The sequence below is a fragment of the Harmonia axyridis genome, chromosome 6, assembly GCF_914767665.1.
Source record: "Harmonia axyridis chromosome 6, icHarAxyr1.1, whole genome shotgun sequence".
Lineage (NCBI taxonomy): Eukaryota > Metazoa > Arthropoda > Insecta > Coleoptera > Coccinellidae > Harmonia > Harmonia axyridis.
In genome coordinates this window covers 13,759,059-13,777,378 of record NC_059506.1, presented here as the reverse complement: position 1 = coordinate 13,777,378, position 18,320 = coordinate 13,759,059, and the positions used below count along the sequence as shown (strand labels likewise).

The following is an 18,320-nucleotide window of genomic DNA, read 5'->3' as shown; positions in this document are numbered from 1 at the left end:
TCACGTGTCTAAGGAAATCACTTTGGTATAAGGGACTGTTCTTATTCCCTTCTTTTTGTTTAATTAACAATTATCCAAGTAAGCCATTGCACATTGTTGATTTTCTTGGACTCGGATGTCACGCAGGTAGCTATAATCTCCCACGTGGTAAGGTCAATTGCTGCTGTAACCACAAATGCACGACTGACTTCTGTTGTTGATTTCATTTGTTTGTTATTTCCTTCTATGTTTCTCATTCTAACACTATTCATCGTATTGCACAGGGACGAAAGCTTGACACACGTGTCTAAGGAAACAACTTTGGTATAAGGGACTGTTCTTATTCCCTTTTTTTGTTCAATCAACAATTATCCAAGTAGGCCACTTCACATTGTTGATTTTCTTGGACTCGGATGTCACGCAGGTAGCTATAATCTCCCACGTGGTGAGGTCAATTGCTGCTGTAACCACAAATGCACGACTGACTTCTGTTGTTGATTTCATTCGTTTGTTATTTCCTTCAATGTTTCTCATTTTAACACTTTTCATCGTATTGCACAGGGACGAAAGCTTGACACACGTGTCTAAGGAAACCACTTTGGTATAAGGGACTGATCTTATTCCCTTCTTTTTGTTTAATGAACAATTATCCAAGTAAGCCATTCCACATTGTTGATTTTCTTGGAATCGGATGTCACGCAGGTAGCTATAATCTACCACGTGGTAAGGTCAATTGCTGCTGTAACCACAAATGCACGACTGACTTCTGTTGTTGATTTCATTTGTTTGTTATTTCCTTCTATGTTTCTCATTCTAACACTTTTCATCGTATTGCACAGGGACGAAAGCTTGACACACGTGTCTAAGGAAACCACTTTGGTATGAGGGACTGTTCTCATTCCCTTCTTTTTGTTTAATGAACAATTATCCAAGTAAGCCATTCCACATTGTTGATTTTCTTAGACTCGGCTGTCACGCAGGTAGCTATAATTTCCCTGGGGTAAGGTCAATTGCTGCTGTAACCACAAATGCACGACTGACTTCTGTTGTTGATTTCATTTGTTTGTTATTTCCTTCAATGTTTCTCATTCTAACACTTCTCATCGTATTGCACAGGGACGAAAGCTTGACTCACGTGTCTAAGGAAATCACATTGGTAAAAGGAACTGTTCTTATTCCCTTCTTTTTGTTTAATTAACAATTATCCAAGTAAGCCATTCCACATTGTTGATTTTCTTGGACTCGGATGACACGCGGGTTGCTATAATCTTCCACGTGGTAAGGTCAATTGCTGCTGTTACCACAATTGGACGGCTGACTTCTGTTGTTGATTTCATTTGTTTGTTATTTCCTTCAATGTTTCTCATTCTAACTCTTTTCATCGTATTAAACAGGGACGAAAGCTTGACACACGTGTCTAAGGAAACCACTTTGGTATAAGGGACTGTTCTTATTCCCTTCTTTTTGTTTAATGAACAATTATCCAAGTAAGCCATTCCACATTGTTGATTTTCTTGGACTCGGATGACACGCAGGTATAATCTCCCACGTGGTGAGGTCAATTTCTGCTGTAACCACAATTGGACGGCTGACTTCTGTTGTTGATTTCATTTGTTTGTTATTTCCTTCAATGTTTCTCATTCTAACACTTTTCATCGTATTGCTGAGGGGCGAAAGCTTGAGACACGTGTCGAAGGAAACCACTTCGGTATAAGGAACTGTTCTTATTCCCTTTTTTTTCGTTTAATGATCAATTATCCAAGTAAGCCTTCCACATTCATGTTTTTCTTGGACACGGATGTCACGCAGGAAGCTCTCTTTTGCAGTCAGGCTATAAATTAGCCTTTTACTGCTCCATCTCAATATAATTCACTTCTGGTGAGCTATTTTGATCTGCTCTAGCAGGTGGCAAAGTTTGTGTAATCATTACACAATCTCTGTGCCAGTAAGGGTTTGGCTCTAATACACACTTCCTAGAGAAGTGCCATCTTCGGTCGTTTGTGTTTCCTAGGAGCTTTTTCATCGTAGTCGCAAGCCTTCCTTATAAAAGGGTTTGCATGATTTTCCATTTCAATGAAGGTCTTCACGCTCAGATCTTTTAGATGGTCGCCCAGGAATGGTATTTTCAGGTCTTCATGTACCTATCCGTACCTTGCTGACAAACCAAGCTGCATTTACGGCTGGTCTTAGGATCGTATTCTGCACGACTTGAAGTCTCTGCAGGTGCGTCTTTGCGGCGTATCCCCAAGCCGAACATGCGTAACACATGACCGGCCGGATGGTGGACTTATAAAGAAGAAGCTTGTTGGAAAGAAACATTTTTGTGCTTTTGCAAAGTAGCGGTTGCAACGCTGCCGCTGTTGTCTTTCCCCTTCGTCACAGCTGATGTGACGTGTTGGTTCCAAGTGAGCTTTTTGTCAAGTATCACTCCCAGATACTTGGCCTCGTTTTTCCATTACAATCCTCCTACCGAACATTACGACGAGTCCGATGGGATCTATTTTCTTTCGGCTAAAAAAAACTGCTTCGATCTTCTCAGGGTTTCTTGTAGGTACTTCGTTGCCATTTTGGGACACCAAGAACTGGCAAGAAAGGCGGTATCGTCAGCGTAAAGTGCCATGGAGTTTTTCACCGTTTTTGGCATTTCGGATACATATATTGTGAAAAATATTGGAGACAGCAGAGATCCTTGCGGAACTCCGGCTGAAAGAGACCTCTCTGAAGACAATACTCCGTCAAATCTGGCTCTAAACTTGCGAGAATGCAGGTAAGAAGCTAAAAGTTGGACCATGGAGAGTGGGAAACCTGCCGTAAGCAGTTTGTATAGCAGTCCTTTGGGCCGTACTTTATCAAACGATTTGGCTACATCCAAAAACACAGCTCCTGTGACTTGTTTCCGGTTATATCCATCCGTGATTGGTTCCACTACTCGGAGCACTTGTTGCACAGTGGAATGTTGGCTTTAAAAACCGAACTGTTCCTACTGTATGATATTCTTTTCTTTCGTTATTGTGTTGAATCTTTAGCATTGACTATATTCGTCAGTGCTACTAAAGCTTTTCGAGGGAGGTTCCGCAACGTCAAGTTAGTAATGCCGTCCGGTCCTGGTGCCGTTCTCACTTTACTCGACATAATAGTGTTCTGGATTTCCTGAACGGTTCGAAACCAATAGCTTCCGTTGATTCATTTTTCACTTTGCGGTTGACGTCCTCAATGTGGTCCAATTCCGCATAGTTGTAACTACAGCTGCATTGGCGTTGGAGGTTATCTGCGAAAGCTTCAGACTTTTCTTCTGGACTGTATACCATTCCTCGTAAACCGTGAATCGGCGGGGTTGGTTTCCTATCTGAGTGCAATGCTTTGGCCATCCGCCAAACACTGTTGTCTTCTGTGGAAAGAGAAAGTAGTTTCTCTTCCCAACTATCATTCCGGACCTTTCTGAGAGCCTCCTTGACTCTATCGTTGAGCTAGAGTGCTTCTCTCTGATAAGCTCCGCCATCAATAGGTTATTACCACCAATAACACCCAAGAATCGCTCGAATTTCATGTTTTCTATTTTCAGCTGTTTGAAATGCAGGAATAAGAAAAAACCTTCTAATTTTACACAGACATCCTAAAGGACTAATGAACACGTAGGTACCTTTCATTTTGCAAACACAGAACCTTTCATAAACTATAATTGATCATTTCAAAGAGCGATTTAACGAGCACACATATATAGGTATTAAATATGAATAACAAATATTAATCGCTCTTTGAAATGATCAATTATAGTTTCTGAAACGTTTATTTGTGATTGCAAAGTGATAGATACTTACGTATCAATTAGTCCTTCAGAAAGTATGTGTGAAATTAGCAGCCTGATATTATTCATTCGGTACCTGCATTTGTCCGATTTATTGTTACGTGAATATTGGCATTTTTTCGATATTATATATATATATATATTATATATTTATTTGAAGTACCTATATGTACCTATTCGGTAATGATTGATTGCAAGTACTGACTTTGTTTTAAAGGTAAAAAAACCTGACCCGCCACCTCTTGTCCACATGTTTTTGGATAAGAACAAGATCTATGTTAAAACTGTCGAAATCAAAATCAGGATAGATATTTTTCAGGGGGACACGCAGTCTCTTCTGGTTTTGTTTGGCGCTAAACCTACTGAGAAGCCAGTTAGATACATCGACGACCTCAAGCTCTACTCCGCTAACGACGAGCAATTGGGAAATGTGGTAGCGTTCTTTGAGGCTATCGGAATGAAGCCGGGGAAAGATGAATGTGCCGTGGTTCAGGCGAAGAGAGAAGTCAAGTACAATTAATAGGGGACAGATCTGGTCGGCACGCAGAACCTGACGATACAAGAATGCCAGAGTCTTTCATCTACCTCAGAGCACATCAAGCCCTAAGATCCCTGAAATGAAATGAAGAACATTTTCAAGGCAAAATTTGTAAAAAAAATGTTTGTAGTCTCATTCTAAAATAAATTGAAGGACAACAATCAATACGGTAAGGACTTTCGGTTTCAAGGTGGACAGAGAAATGGGGAATCAGAAAAATTGGAGAACAAGATGAATATTTCAAATTTGATAGATAATTTTTGAAGGTCCTGAGAAGGACCGATTAGTTAGACGAACCATTCTCATCACAACAGTAATTTTTATATATTTATTCACTTCTTCTTCAAAGGTGCTGCTTTTTTCGGAGTTGCCACAGACTTGACTGATTTGGGTTTTGGAGCTTTCGGTTTCTTAGTTGGCGATTTCGCAATCTTCTTAGCTTTAGAAGGGGACTTGGCGGCTTTGGGGCTCTTCTTCTCGGTTGTTGCAACTGCTTTCTTCGTTTTCGTTACAGAGGCTTGTTTTTTGGCAACAGTAGACTTCTTTTTCTTCTTGTCGGTCACCACAGCTGATGCCGAAGTGGATTTTTTAAGATCATCTTTGGACTTGGAGGTGGCTTTTTTAATCACTTTCTTCTGGGATCCCGATGTCGAACCACCAGCTGCCAATTTGAACGAACCAGATGCGCCTTTTCCTTTTGTCTGAACTAAAGATCCAGATTGCACAGCTGATTTGAGGTATTTCTTAATGAAAGGAGCCAATTTTTCCGAATCTACTTTATAGTTGGAAGCTATAAATTTCTTGATGGCCTGCAATGACGATCCACTTCTTTCTTTCAAATCTTTGATGGCGTTATTAACCATCTCTGAAGTCGGAGGATGGTTGGGTTTGGCCTGTTTCGCGGTCGCAGTCTTTTTCTCGGATTTCTTCGCAGTTTTCGCACCGATTGGAACGGACGCACCGCTTTGTTGCACCTCTGTATCGGCAGAAGACATTATCGTGATAATTGATGAAATCGTTACACTGTATATATTTCAAAAACGTTAGATACACTTTCTGCAGGAAAAATACTGAAAATTAATGCATTAAAACTGAAGTCGACGGAAATTTGGCTAGAAATGTATGAATATGAGGATTATTTCGAGCAAAATGCTCAATTGATCAATCCTTGAAATTTCCGAATGGAAAAATCAAAAATAGAAAATTTCTGCACCATCTCGTCTAGAAATATTCCCGGAAAATTTCCCATAATCGATAATACACGACATTCGAAAGAAGGAATGTGAATTCCGGTATAAAACGCTATCGTTAACAAAGGTGGTCCTTCGAGCCGGAGTATTGGCCTCAGTTTTCTCCATGTAATTTGATTAATAGGAAATATAATCAATTGTATTTCAGGGAACGTAAATTGTTCGAATTTTCGTTAATTCAAAGCATACTTGATATAATCGATAACTTTCCTACAATTAGGGTTATTATAGTTCTGAAAGTGGCGAGTCGGTAGGGTGATCTAGTGTGGATGAATCTTCTAACTGTTCAATGAAGACAATTTTAAATCAACTCGTGAGAAATAACAGACAGGAAAGGATAATAATCGTATTTTGGAGCAGGCTGGAAATGTAGCTGATTGTTCATAAATTCATAGAAAAGCTTTTCCGCTAAATAATGCCGTAATACAAAAGCGCGTTCGGAAAAAGTAGTCAATCTAATATGAAAACTCGATTAATGTTAGACACGCACTAACGGATGAATTACCTGAAGAACGAACCAGGAGGTAATCATACAAATTAATAGTTTGGAAAAAAAAAGGATAATATAAAATCTCCATAAAAAAAAAACAATTTGTAATCCCATACTGGAAGCAGGAATCAGCGAATGATATAAATGGGAACCAGCGATATCGTGCAAACAAAACTATATTACCTCATTTAATTAAGATATCAAATAATTCAGTAAGTAAACTACTTTTAATAATTCAAGTGAAATAGTAAATTGTTAATTCTGCACTTCAAACATGTGAAACTTAAGTAACACGGGAGAGTATAAATCTCAAGTATAATATTGACAGTCCAATGGGCACTGGAAGAATGTCTAGGTAAAGTTGCTTCACACGCCACTCATTATTATTATTATATTATAATAATATTGTATTATAATTATATTATAATGGATATGGAATGTCTTGATGATGAGTCTGATAACTCACTGGCAGATTGAATGGTCATAGAATCGAAAGTATAAATTTCCATCAACTCGTCATTAAGCTGAACGATGAAGAGAGCCTGAAATGAATGTCCACATTCACGTTCCAATATTGTGAATTGACGAGAAATTGAAGGCTCAATTTTAATTATTTTTATATTGTAAACTATTAGATGAATATCATTTTTACTGAAGAAGGAGAGTCTCTCCGAAACGTATGATTATATATTTTTTTATATGAAATAAACAAGTTCATTAAAAACCTGACACTTCCAAATAAAGGAAATACTATTGACTATATATATATATATATATATATATATATATATATATATATATATATATATATATATATATATATATATATATATATATATATATATATATATTTATCCAACAGACGTATTCAGTCCCGTTATACTTGGCAGGCTACCTCAGACCCATGTGATCCGAGTGTTTTCTTGGAGTGTATATGTGAAAAATCAGCTGTTTGAAAATATAACTCCTTAGGCATCCATAGAGGGGAAAATTTTTTTTTCATTCAAGAAAGTTATATATTCTGTTCTCTTTTTGAGACCCGTCACGTTCCGCCGACTTTTCATTCCCACATATACTCGACCGACATGTACAGCCCACCTTGTCGATCCCAGCGGTGTTGTCAGATCACAGGGTCTTATCGCGTCTATTCGATATACCATTTTGTTATAATTGTATAAGTGGCGTTGAGAACTGAACAAATCAAGATAATATTGCATTTTTCGCATGGTTCAGCTATTTCATGAAATATGTTTATTGAATAATCTCAACTGTTACTTTGAATGAATGAAAATTTGTTAGAATGTCCGTAATTTTCGAATATCGAGTAGAAATGATCTCAAACGATTGTAATTGAATTCAGAAAATATCGATATCTTACAATATATCCACCAATCACGATTATATTATGTCTGAATCTGGAGTTAGGTGATGAAATAAGTTATCTGAAATTTTGGTTATGAGTTCTTGTGTTTGATGAGAGCACAGCGAAACTTTTGTGAGATGAGTTGTATTTGATCGACCATTATAGCGAGAAAACATCAAGGATGGCAAAAAAGATATTATGATTTTGTTAATTTATAATAAGTTTAATACCTACTAATACTCCTTAGTTACAACTAAATTGAATACGATAAACATTCTTAGAATTTGTCTCAGAACTGAAATCATCTGGAAAAATTAGAATATGTGAGTGAAATAGATATTGTGATCGGGTACTTGATTAAAAAACTCACTGAAAATATAATTAATACTTTTCAGTCTCCATGAAATATTTTTATTAACGATCTATTTTGCTGGAATTCTATATATACTAGGATTTAAATTCTAACTTAGTCATCATTCTGGAAACTTGGTGAATGCGTGGAAATGAATTCCATACATTTATGTTTTCTGGGAGGCTTCTTATTCCTTACATGATTCTCAAAGTGTTTGAAGTACTAAATTCTTCTCCTCTCCTGGCCATATATGACGTTTCTGTTTTACTTCTTCACTTTAAGTGACCACGTCAGTTGAAGAACCTTGGAATATAAGTATCAAATATTAGATTTTTTTTGAAACATTCTGGGCTTTCACTGCCATTATCTCAAACAGAACCTATATAAAACATTCAATATTCCTGCCTACTTCAATAGGTGTACAGGGTGGGCAAATTTCGATGTTTTAGCACTACAACTTTTGAACCATTAGACATAGACAAAATCTCATACCGATTCTCGGTCTCTTTTTCTGAGAAAGTAACAAGAGTAGTATTTATTTTTGGCCACCTTCTTTTGTTTTCGAGTTATAAGCGAAAATTGGGAAAATACTGAAGATAGAGCTCTGAAATTGAAACATTATCGAGGCACTTTTTCACGTAAAATCCAGTAGCGGTCTTGTTTTTTCAAAAGGGTCATTAATTACGAAGCGTCGACCCAAAATTAAAGTTAAATATTGAGACTCTTAGTTAAAAAAATATTTTTGACCATTTTCTGTTATTTATTTCGATTCAAACCACACAATGTTATATACTTTTGAAATCAGGAAAAATTAAGCTTTCAAGAAATGACACAGAAATTTAGTGTTCCCCTTTGAAGAAACATAACTGGATTCTACGTAAAAAAGTGCCTGTATAATGTTTTAATTTCGGGGCTCTAGCATCAGTATTAGCGGAAATATAAAAGTTTTTCGATATCGCCATTTTTCCAATTTTCGTTTATAACTCGAGAATAAAAGCAGGTGGCCAAAAATGAATACAACTCTTGCTATTTTCTCAGAAAAAGAGACCGAGTATAGGGTATCAGATTTTGTCTATCACCTCAGGTTTGAAAGTTGTAGTGCTAAAACATCGAAATTTGCCCACCCGGTACACTCTGTTTGTGAGGAACAAATCATATTTGGCCTCAGATATAAAACAGAAATTAACTATTGAACTGCTCAAAATAGTCATCATTTATTTTTCGTTGCAATTAAGTTTTGAAATCATTATTCAATCGTGTGTTTTTTCAGATGTAAATCTGAAAAATTTCTATGCTAATTGATTTTTTTCCGTCTGAAACATATAAAACACTTAATATTAATTATTCATCAAACTTCAAAAATTATCGAAAGTTTTACTTTCACATGTCAAATATCATATTAAAATCTGTGGACTTCAGATAATGTGAATTGTCGGTGGGCACCAAGATCTATGAATTTAACATCGCAAGATTTGTCCCTTTGATCACATTTGAAGAGCACCATTCATCAGTTGAAAAATTTTGAAAAGAAAATACCTGGCAATAATAAATTGAGAGGCTTTTTATATAGTTTGATGAGCAATTTATATATCATGTTAACAGACATACGGATGGAATGACATACATACAGACAAATAGGCATACAGACGGAAGGACAGACAAAGAATTTGACATATGATTTTTCATCCTGAAGTCGAAACTCTATTGTTTCAGATAATTTTCGGCTTATTATGCGAAAACGAAAACTTTCCTCGAAGCGCAAGAACTATTTTTCTCATCTTTAACATTCTGTGTAATTCGAATTAGAAATGCATGTATGGGGTCCTAGGGAAAAATTAAAATACTCTTGGCTAGGAATAACTTTAAATATATTAACACTATCTTCCAATCTGTGATGATGACCCATCGATGCACATTGCTTATTTAAATGAACCTCTCTTTCAAAGTCGATACCTACAGAACAGATTATCAGTTGTTTCATACTTTGTATCACTACAATTAGTGAGGCAATAATGAGTTATTGCTTCGAACAATATCATAATCTAAAGAAATTGTCTCATGGAGTATTCATAATCTATTCTATTTAAAAATATAATAATAATACCTGTCGCAATTTTTACTATGCAGTTGCTGCGCGCGGACATTGTTCCTTCATATCTCAACACAACTCATACCAATTAAACGATACCACAATAACACGAAAATTTCGAGCCCTTTTGTATATCGAATAAACAAGATCGGACCCAAATACGAGAACGCCCCACTCTGTATATCATTGTTATGGTCAATCAACTTCTCCATTCCCTCAATGTGGTTGACCGCAGATGAGAGGCAACGATTTCAATATTAGATCATCGGTGCACATTGCTTATTTCAATGAACCTCTCTTTCAATGTCGATACCTGCAGAATAGATTTCAGTTGATTCATAATTTGTATCACTAAAATTAGTGAGAAAATGATAAGTTATTGCTTCAAACAATATCATGAACTAATGAAATTGTCTCATGGAGTAATCAGAATCTATTCTATAAAAAAATGTAATAATAATAATACCCATTCCTGTCGCAATTTTTACTATGCAGTTGCTGCGCGCGGACATTGTTCCTTCACTTCTCAACACGACTTATACCAATTAAACGATGCTACAATAACACGAACATTTCGCGCCCTTTTTATATCGAATAATCAAGATCGAACTCGACATGCGAGAACGCCCCACTCTGTATATAATTGTTATGGTCAATCAACGTCTCCAGTCCCTCAATGTGGTAGGCCGAAAATAAAAGGCAACTATTTCTATATTAGATATTTCATCTTTTCTGTATATGGACCTGAAAGTAACACTTGGCTACTTATACAAGCCCAGTAAATACGGGCGTCGTCATGAGAAATACTCTTTTGGAATTTTCTGTACGCAGCTCGTAAATCATATATTTAAGCTATTTACATTATATGAAGGTGATGTATGTAAGGAAGGAAAATGACTTCATGATTTGATTCTTGTATGAAAATTAGGAGTATCAACTGTATATGGAAATAAAGTGATTAATTTATCTATTTCACAACAACAAACAACATCTACGCTTTGTTCCATCAAAATCTTATGAGAATGAAAAATTGTTGGTCATTCGAAAAAATTCTTCTTCTCATTTCATATCAATGAGTTAGTGCACCATAGAATGAAATATTCTAAGATTTCGTGTGTCTGTATTGAAAGTGGTCAGATATACTCGTAAGCATCGATTTATTTCAAAAAAAGTATCTACTCTACTCTACTCTCTCGATATTCTTTTCCAAAGTCTGATTATATGTCTGAAATATCATCTTCACAAAAATAATTTCGAACATTGTGTAGAGTAATTGTATTCGATGTTTATTCAGAGCAGTTACAAATATCAATAACCATAAACTCGCCAACACACTATTAGAGCTGTACGGAATGTATCTTGGAAATGAGGCTGATTTCGAAAAATAATTGAACTACTCCTTCTAATTTTCATACAAGAATCAAATCATGAAGTCGTTTCACTTCCTTACATACATCACATGCATATAATGCAAATAGTTTAAATATTTCATTTTCGATCTGGGTACAGAAAATTCGAAATGAGCATTTCTCATGACGACGGCCGTTTTTACCTGGCTTGTATAAGTAGCCAAGTGTTATTTATAGGTTTATATACAGATAAGATAAAATATCTAATATTGAAATCGTTGCCTTTCATCTGCGGTCAACCACATTGAGGGAATGGAGACGTTGATTGACCATAACAATTATATACAGAGTGGGGCGTTCTCGCATTTGGGTCCGATCTTGTTTATTCGATATACAAAAGGGCTCGAAATTTTTGTGTTATTGTGGTATCGTTTAATTGGTATGAGTTTTGTTGAGATGTGAAGGAAAAATGTCCGCGCGCAGCAACTGCATAGTAACAATTATTATTATATTTTTAAATAGAATAGATTATGAATACTCCATGAGACAATTTCTTTAGATTATGATATTGTTCGAAGCAATAACTCATTATTGCCTCACTAATTTTAGTGATACAAATTATGAAACAACTGATAATCTGTTCTGTAGGTATCGACTTTGAAAGAGAGGTTCATTTAAATAAGCAATGTGCATCGATGGGTCATCATTATAGATTGGGAGATTGTGTAAGTATATCGAAAGTTATTTCTAACCAAGAAAATTTTAATTTTTTCTTAGAACCTCATACATGCATTCCTAATTCGAATCACACAGAATGTTAAAGATTAGAAAAATAGTACTTGCGCGCTCGTTTTTCGAGGAAAGTTTTCGTTTTCGAATGTTAAGCCGAAAATTATCTCAAACGATAGAGTTGCGAATCCCTGATGAAAAATCATAAGTCAAATTCATTGTCTGTCCTTCCGTCCATATGCCTGTTTGTCTGTATGACATTCCATCCGTATGTCTGATTATCTTTTCGTACGTCTGTATGTCCGTCCATTCATCTGTTTCTTGGTCTGCCCTTCTGTATATCTGTTTTCAATCTACACAAAGAAAGTTGAAAATGGAGTATAAAGAAAAGTTCCCATACCATTCTTATCATTGGTACTATAGTAATGAAACAAAAACATTCTACAGGAGCTTTTTTCAGTAGAATCTATTCGTGTAATCATTTTTTATTGCTGTTAGTTATTATAGATGTGATACAATATTGTGGTTTTTGAATGTTAATCGAAAAAATTTCTATGAGAAATGAAATCGCTTTTTATTTCCTTTTCATAATGATAACATGGAATATAAATTGCTCATCCAACTATATAAATAATCAAAAAATTCAGTTCCACATAGCAAGTCACCCTAAAGCCTATCCATTATAATCTGTGAACTTCAGATATATTCGGTGGCCACCAAGTTCTCTGAATTTAACAGTGCCGGATAATTTATTTCGAAATTTTTCAACTGATGAATGATACTCTTTGAATGTGACCAAAGGAACAAATCTAACGATAGTAAATCTTGGTGGCCACGGACAATTTCCCTTATCTGAAGTCCACAGATTTCAATAAGTCATTTGCCATGTGAAAGTAAAACTTTCGATGATTCTTTAAGTTTGATGAATAATTTATATTTAGTGTTATATATGTTTAGAAAGAAAAAGAATTGTTATTTTCCATAGAAATTTTTCTGATTTACATCTAACAAAATACATGTTTGTGTTATGACTTCCAATATTTATTGTAATGAAAAACGAATGATGATTATTTTGAACAGTTCAATAATTAATGTTTATATCTGAGGCAAAATGTGATTCGCACCTCACAAACAGAGTGTACACCTTCTCAATATGCAGGAATATTAAATGTTTTATATAGGTTCTGTTTCAGATAATGGCCGTGAAAAGCCCAGAAATCTTATATTTGATACTTATATTTCAAGGCTCATCAACTGACGTGATCACTCAAAGAAGTAAAACGCCATATAAGGTCAGGAGAGGAGAAGCAATTAGTACTAATACACTTCAAGAATCATGTAAGGAATAAGAAGCCTCCCAGAAAACATGAATGTATGGAATTCATTTCCATGCATTCGCCAAGTTTCCAGAATGATGCCCGAGTTCGAATTAAAATCCTGGTATATAAAAAATACTAGCAAAAATAGAGTGTAATTGAAAATATTTGTTTGAGACTGAAAAGTATTCATTTTATTTTTGTTTTGTTATTTTTAAACCTTATTTGCAGACTTGCAGTTATGTGATATTTTCAGTTTTTATTATAATTATATTTTCAATGAATTTTTCAATCAAGTACCCGCTCACAATATCTATTTCACTCACACATTCTTATTTTTCCAGATGATTTCAGTTCTGAGACAAATTCTAAGAATATTTATTTTATTCAACTAGTTGTAACTAAGAATTAGATCATTCCAGTTATCGATATAACATTTATATCAATGATTTTATTTTGATTCATTCTTTTTAGTTTCGATATTCCTATGAATTTCACAGAAAACGTTCAATATCTCCTCATAACACTATACCAATCTATTGTATTCTTCCTTAACACTCCTAATTGATTGAATTCAAACCGTTCTTTTTATGATTGGCCATCATTTCCAACATAGTTTTGATTGTTAAGCATGGTTTTTATTCTGTTCATTTATATAATATTTTCATTGTTTATACAAAACAATATAAAATAAAGCTATATCATAGTTAGTCATAAATCATTAAACTTGATTCTATACTCATCATGTCTGCGCCCGACAGAATCGATTTCGAACGACAGTTACTCATCAAATATTCGAATTCAATTGCTTGATAATTTTTTTTTTCAAAATCCGAAGATCAAAGTCTTTGGAGAAAAATGATCGCATGCAGCTCTCCTGTAACAAGCAGAAAAACATGCTGCACTACACAATAACTCAAGTTCTATACAGGATGATTCCAAATAAGACTTGAACCGTGGAGAATAAGTTGGTATGACTCATTTGCGGTCGTTTGAGTCATATTTATTGATAACCCTCAATTTGAAGTTCTTTTGATTCTTAAAAGATTTTCTACCTTAGTTCATTTTTCGTCTTCATTTTCCACGTTGATCCCAATTCGATAATTATTTCGCTTTGAGGTTGAATAGTATGTTTGGCATGCAACTTTTGATTTGCCAGAAATATTTTCGAATCTGGCGAATTTACTTCTTTTTTTCTCAAGAGAAAGTTCCGCATTCACTAGTTTCGTGCAATCATAGGCAGGAAAATTATGAAGAATTTTCGGAAACAGATATGAAACTTCTTTTCTGGAAGTTTCGTTGATTGATAGGCGTGAAATCATTTTTCAATAGAATGAGTGTTCCGCATGCTCTAGGCCCAACGTTGGTATATTTTTAAACGAATTGCTTCCTTATCGAAGGATACATATGACAGAACCTGTTTCGTGCCCAGTGAGAAGTACAGCTTCATCAACTTCGGATTTTTACGTTTGGGTCAGATTTAAAAAAATTGTATATGAAAGAACCTCTTACGTTCACGTATGCGTTTCATTCAAGTTAATAAGAAAATTTGTACCACTCATAAAATTTTTCATGTATCTCTGTTTCCTTAAGCAGAATTCCAAGTTCTCTAAAAGAAAGCATTTATCACAACGACTACCTATGGAAAAATACTATTAGTTTTAATAAATTCTTCAAGTATGACTGCTAGGTTCATAATCGAAAGGATCACTATCCAATTCTCATGACGTCGATTCAATGTACCGGGTTTGTATAAGCTTCAAATCGTATGGTTTTTAGATGTATATTTCAGAAAAATGGAATATCCGATTTACGAGCTCGATAAGAACAAATAAAAAATGATTTCTATCGACGTCGGTCCTATATACCGGGTTTGTATAAGCAGTGTGGAGTGTGAGGTTTAAGTTTATATACAATCTACAGCGTTGTCATATTTAGGGTCTGGAGTAGTCGATCGAATATATCAATTATATACAGCGTGTTACTCTCGATATAAGCGCCCTCGCACTGGCCGAACCCTGAAGTTTTCTGTATATATTATGATGTTTCACCGATTTTTCACACCCGGCTGAAAATTTATCCCTGGCATCCCCGAACGTCCCTGATCAAGAATATATGGTTAAACGCTACCAGACCCGGAGTCGGGTCTGACAACGTCAGTTTTGGACTGAAAAGTCGGTAGAGTATATCGATTCGGGTCTGTATAAGCGGTCAAACAAATCTATATATATATATATATATAACTTAGACGCAATAATGGTCGTGATTTATACAGAATGACTTCTCAGGGAATCGGTGTGAACACCAAAAAAATACTCTGTTTTCTTTGCCGAGCTTTCGGATTTTATTCAATCCATCCTCAGGGCTTCTACAAGATATCAACAAAAATTATCAGTTACAATAAAGAGAAAAAATAAACATTCTATATATATATATATATATATATATATGAACCCATCGGTTCATATTTGACACCCTTATGAGAGATAAGTTCAACGGTTGATATATATGTTTTTTCTTTGTAAATATAATATGGATTGTACCGTGTGTGAAATATTGTGCAATACGGGATAGGAATGAGAAAATTGGCTTCTCGATTAGAAAATGTGTGATCTCGTTATACGCGGAGGGGATTAACTTAGCGAGAATTATCAACTCAAACGGGTGGGATGAACGGAACTTCTTCTTCTTGATAGTGCCAATCCGTTATCGGATATTGGAGACCATTCTGGCTATTGTGACCTTATTCACTGTTGCACGAAACAGTCCAATTGTTGTTTCCCAGAACCAGACCCTCAAATTTCTGAGCCACGAAATTCTCCTCCTGCCGGGACCTCTCCTTCCCCCAACCATGCCCTGCTGTATAAGCTGGAGAAGGCTGTATCTTTGTTCATTCCGCATGATGTGGCCCAAGTACTCCAGTTTCCTCCTCTTCACTGAGATCTTTCTTAATTATTAAGTCAGTGCATGGCACTTTTACTCGTTGACTCCTTGTGGTTATCGGTGCGGGTTTAGGGGGGCGTTCACGTTCATACGCCTTGGTTGCCGGTTTCAGGACCTCCTCTTCACGGTGTCAACAATTTCAGTTTTCTTGTTGACTAATATTAGAACCCTCTCATTGGTCATGTGCTCTGTCCAATTGATTCGGAGTATTCTTCTTTAGAGCCACATCTCGAATACTTCAAGCCTCTTACACGAAGCTTCAGTAAGCGTCCATGACTCCACCCATACAGAAGCACAGGAAAGACATAGCACTTCAGAAGTCGTATTTTGGTCTTCTTGTTCAGGTCGTGAATCGTGAAAAGTTTTTTCATTTTAATGGAAGCTGCTCTTGCCTTTTCAATCCTACAGCGGATTTCCCTCGAATGATCCCATGCCGAGGTACGAAATTGTTTCGACTCTACCATTCTGTTGTCGATGTAAAGTTGATGAACGTAACGCGCAGAAGAAATAATTATATATCTTATCGCCGCCTACCGTCATCGATTCTGTGAAAATATTTTATGGAATAATTTATATAAGCCCATTTCTTAATTTGTTCAAATTGATAAAATAAGGTGGCAATAAAATTTGGATGAGAAATGTTACTCCTAGTGCACTACTAACCAAATGCTTATAAACTTGAATAGATAACACTTGTTTGTCCTCGGAATATTTTTACATTTTGCGATCGTATGGTCACAGCAATTCCAAGTAAAAAAAAAAAAAAAAAAAAATTAATAAATAATATTTATAGTTAGGTGAATGAAAATGTTAGCTGTTTACCCTTAACGCTGAATTCCAAAAGAATTATCTCGTCATAGTAATTTGGTTGCCCATCTCACGGACAGGCTTAGGCTTTGTGGGAATTTTGTTTGCTTTCGGATTGTATGATATTTGTGTAATGGAAAAAACGAGAAAACGTTAACTTTGTGGTCCTGAAAAGGACCGATAGCAATATTTCGATGGTGAAATTTAACCTCCGAAACCGTACAACGTACGACCTTGGCGTTTCAAAGCATATACGACGTCCATTGCTGTTACAGTCTTCCTTTTTGCGTGTTCGGTGTAAGTTACAGCGTCTCTAATAACGTTTTCTAGGAATACCTTAAGTACACCTCTAGTTTCTTCGTAAATCAAACCAGAGATACGTTTCACCCCACCGCGGCGGGCCAATCTTCTGATAGCGGGCTTCGTGATTCCTTGGATATTGTCTCGTAGAACTTTCCTGTGACGCTTAGCGCCACCTTTTCCCAAACCCTTACCACCTTTGCCTCTGCCAGTCATTTTTCAGTTAACGACTACAATAACAAGAATTAACTAAAGGTTTCAGCGGAAAATACGGCTTTTATACCATCACAGTTTTCCCCACCACTAGATCTACACGACCAACCAATGATATTGCGAGAATGTGCAGTGGAACCGCCTACCTATTCCGCTATAAATAGATGAATCTAAGATTTCCCTCAACTAGTTTATACCCATACTCGAGATGGCCCGTACGAAGCAAACCGCAAGAAAATCCACTGGCGGAAAGGCACCGCGTAAGCAACTTGCCACAAAAGCGGCACGTAAAAGTGCACCCGCTACTGGTGGCGTAAAAAAACCTCATCGTTACCGTCCAGGTACCGTAGCTCTTCGTGAGATCCGTCGTTATCAGAAAAGTACCGAGCTGTTGATTCGCAAACTTCCTTTCCAAAGGTTAGTGCGCGAAATTGCCCAAGACTTCAAGACCGATCTCCGTTTCCAGAGCTCCGCCGTGATGGCCCTTCAAGAAGCTAGCGAAGCTTATCTGGTCGGTCTATTCGAAGATACAAATTTATGTGCCATTCACGCCAAGAGAGTAACCATTATGCCGAAGGACATTCAACTTGCTCGACGTATCCGTGGCGAACGTGCTTAAGCATCTTTTTCACAAAGTTTAAAATCGGTTCTTTTCAGAACCACAACTTTTTTTTTTACATTTATACAATTGATTGATTTCTTATAAGGTATCCCAAATTAAAGATCCGATATCAATAGTGCAATATAACCTTACTTAATTTCTTCCAACAAAATGCGTTACGAATTTCAATTTTCCA

General features: G+C 36.0%; 3 protein-coding genes across 3 annotated transcripts; 1 reads left to right on the top strand and 2 right to left on the bottom strand.

Annotated features, from left to right (window-relative positions):
• Positions 1 to 4,831: 4,831 nt before the first annotated feature.
• Positions 4,832 to 5,197, bottom strand: LOC123683287 (histone H1B-like; the record flags this gene model as incomplete). The annotated part of the gene is made up of 1 exon (XM_045622223.1): positions 4,832 to 5,197. A coding segment is annotated over one exon (366 nt), but the record flags the coding sequence as incomplete, so codon positions are not given.
• An 11,971-nt stretch (positions 5,198 to 17,168) lies between these two features.
• Positions 17,169 to 17,535, bottom strand: LOC123681677 (histone H4). Its single transcript, XM_045619914.1, has one exon. The coding sequence runs from the start codon at positions 17,524 to 17,526 to the stop codon at positions 17,215 to 17,217; it is 312 nt and encodes a 103-aa protein (XP_045475870.1). The 5' UTR covers positions 17,527 to 17,535; the 3' UTR covers positions 17,169 to 17,214.
• Positions 17,536 to 17,726: 191 nt separating this feature from the next.
• LOC123681674 (histone H3) lies at positions 17,727 to 18,201 on the top strand. Its single transcript, XM_045619912.1, has one exon. The coding sequence runs from the start codon at positions 17,732 to 17,734 to the stop codon at positions 18,140 to 18,142; it is 411 nt and encodes a 136-aa protein (XP_045475868.1). The 5' UTR covers positions 17,727 to 17,731; the 3' UTR covers positions 18,143 to 18,201.
• The last annotated feature ends 119 nt before the right edge of the window (positions 18,202 to 18,320 follow it).